A 1,892-nucleotide genomic window follows, 5' to 3' on the forward strand; every position below is an offset into this window, starting at 1 on the left:
TTGTAGTTTTGTGAAAAACACCAATTTAGATACGGTTGAAAAACCACCTCATCCTAGTGCAAAAACATTTTGTTAAAAAATGTAATTATTTTCTAAACTGACGTGTTTCCATTGAGCAAATTTATTTTCTAAATTCTAATTTGCACATTTTCATGGTGAATGGAAACACAGCTGGTGAGTCTTAATGTAGACACTCTGTGTTTTTGAGCTTCAACACTGCATTAATGCAACAAGCAGCACATAAAGTTCAGGTGCTGTTTGAACTAAATTTGCTCCAATGTTTCAGACGTGCACATCAAAGTTGTTCAGAGTTGTTCAACACTGACAGAAACCTGAGTTGTGCGTTAGTTCTGCAGAGTGGTAATACAGCTGATACACAAAGTCTACACAMAGTATGAAGGAGTGACACTTCCTTCAGGCAGAAATACTGTTTTAAAGTGACACCTCCTCCACATCCACTGAATTCTGCTTGTGAATATTTAAAATCCAGCTTTGGTAACAAAAAACTAAATACACAACACAGGAAGCTGACTTACCGGATCAAACACCAGCATCCTGCACAACAGGTGCACAGCTTCATGGGTTGCTTGGCTGGACAGTGTGTACAGGACAGGAAGGGATGGCTGGACGGTGAAAACATAGGGAGGAGTAAAGAASAAGTTTCAGTTAGCACTCAGGGAAGTGTTTGTACAACCAGGTGACAGGCTGAAACTGTGTGAGGCAGCAGCTCCCCAACCAGCTGTGATGGCCAGTGTCGAAGCTGCCCACAACCCAGTTCACAGACCAGTCACTGTCAGAGACCATTTTACCTTTCACATGAACAACTCAGTGTGTTTGGAGGACAACCAGGCAACAATCACTCTAAGATCAGCTATAATAGCCTGACAAAAGAAGTTTCATATTGTCAAAGGAGGCACCTTCAGGACCATGATGCTCAAACATGAACCGTCCCTTCCACAGCTACAAAGACTTCAGCTTGGAGTAAACCCAAGAAGTGAGATGTTCCAGGTGTAGTGTACAGCCCTGACCTCAGGCTGACCTCTGACCACCTGTCCTCTCTCAGCTCTCACTGACAGCGATAAGAAATAAATCTTTCCTCTCTTCTGGGAAACAAAGATCTTCTCACAGACATGTTCTTCGTGTTGATAAAAACTAATCAAAGTGAAACATTCATGTCTGTTGTTGTTTCTCCAACACGTCTAATTCTAATGTTTCAGTCCTTTAATACGTCTGACTTCAGCTTTTGGTTTTAAAGGCCATCATATATACTTAGTACACTTTAAATGTATACACAAAGATATACACTTAAAGTGTACTAAGCATATTTGAAGTTGTTCCATTTTAGTATTTTAAAGTATACTTAATACACTTAAAATAGTGCTTGTGTACAACTTAAATACGACTAAAGTATATTTAGTATTAAATTAGTTGTTCCAAAATAACACTCTTTAAGTATACTGATGATTAGTGCCGCTTCAAGTATACTAAAGTATACTTAGATTTAGTATACTTAGTATAATATTTTTTCACCTGGGCAGGGGTACTAAAGTTTGAGAAGTGCTGGATTAAATACAGGTGTGAGTGTGCTGTCCCAGGTGTTTGTGTGTGTCCTGGTGACAGCTGGATGTAGACTCCAGCTCTCTGTAATCCTAAACATTAAACTGAAGAATCAAGAAACATCTCACCATGTCATTTTATACAGTGTGTCTAAAAATATAATCTGTTCTTCCAGACTGAAGGACCAACACCTGTCAGGTTACCTGTCTGTGAGGTTACCTGTCTGTAAGGTTACCTGTCTGTGAGGTTACCTGTCTGTGAGGTTACCTGTCTGTAAGGTTACCTGTTGGTGAGGTTACCTGTCTGTGAGGTTACCTGTTTGTGAGGTTACCTGT

General features: G+C 39.8%; 1 protein-coding gene across 1 annotated transcript in view; it reads right to left on the bottom strand.

Annotated features, from left to right (window-relative positions):
• The window catches only part of nlk2 (nemo-like kinase, type 2), a gene marked incomplete at its 5' end in the record, with an annotated part of 18,981 nt that overhangs the window by 9,274 nt on the left and 7,815 nt on the right, over positions 1-1,892 (bottom strand). Inside the window, 1 exon segment of the mRNA XM_014032942.1 lies at positions 537-623. Coding sequence (XP_013888396.1) covers positions 537-623 — 87 coding nt within the window.

The sequence above is a fragment of the Austrofundulus limnaeus genome, unplaced genomic scaffold, assembly GCF_001266775.1.
Source record: "Austrofundulus limnaeus strain Quisiro unplaced genomic scaffold, Austrofundulus_limnaeus-1.0 Scaffold1582, whole genome shotgun sequence".
NCBI classification, from domain to species: domain Eukaryota; kingdom Metazoa; phylum Chordata; class Actinopteri; order Cyprinodontiformes; family Rivulidae; genus Austrofundulus; species Austrofundulus limnaeus.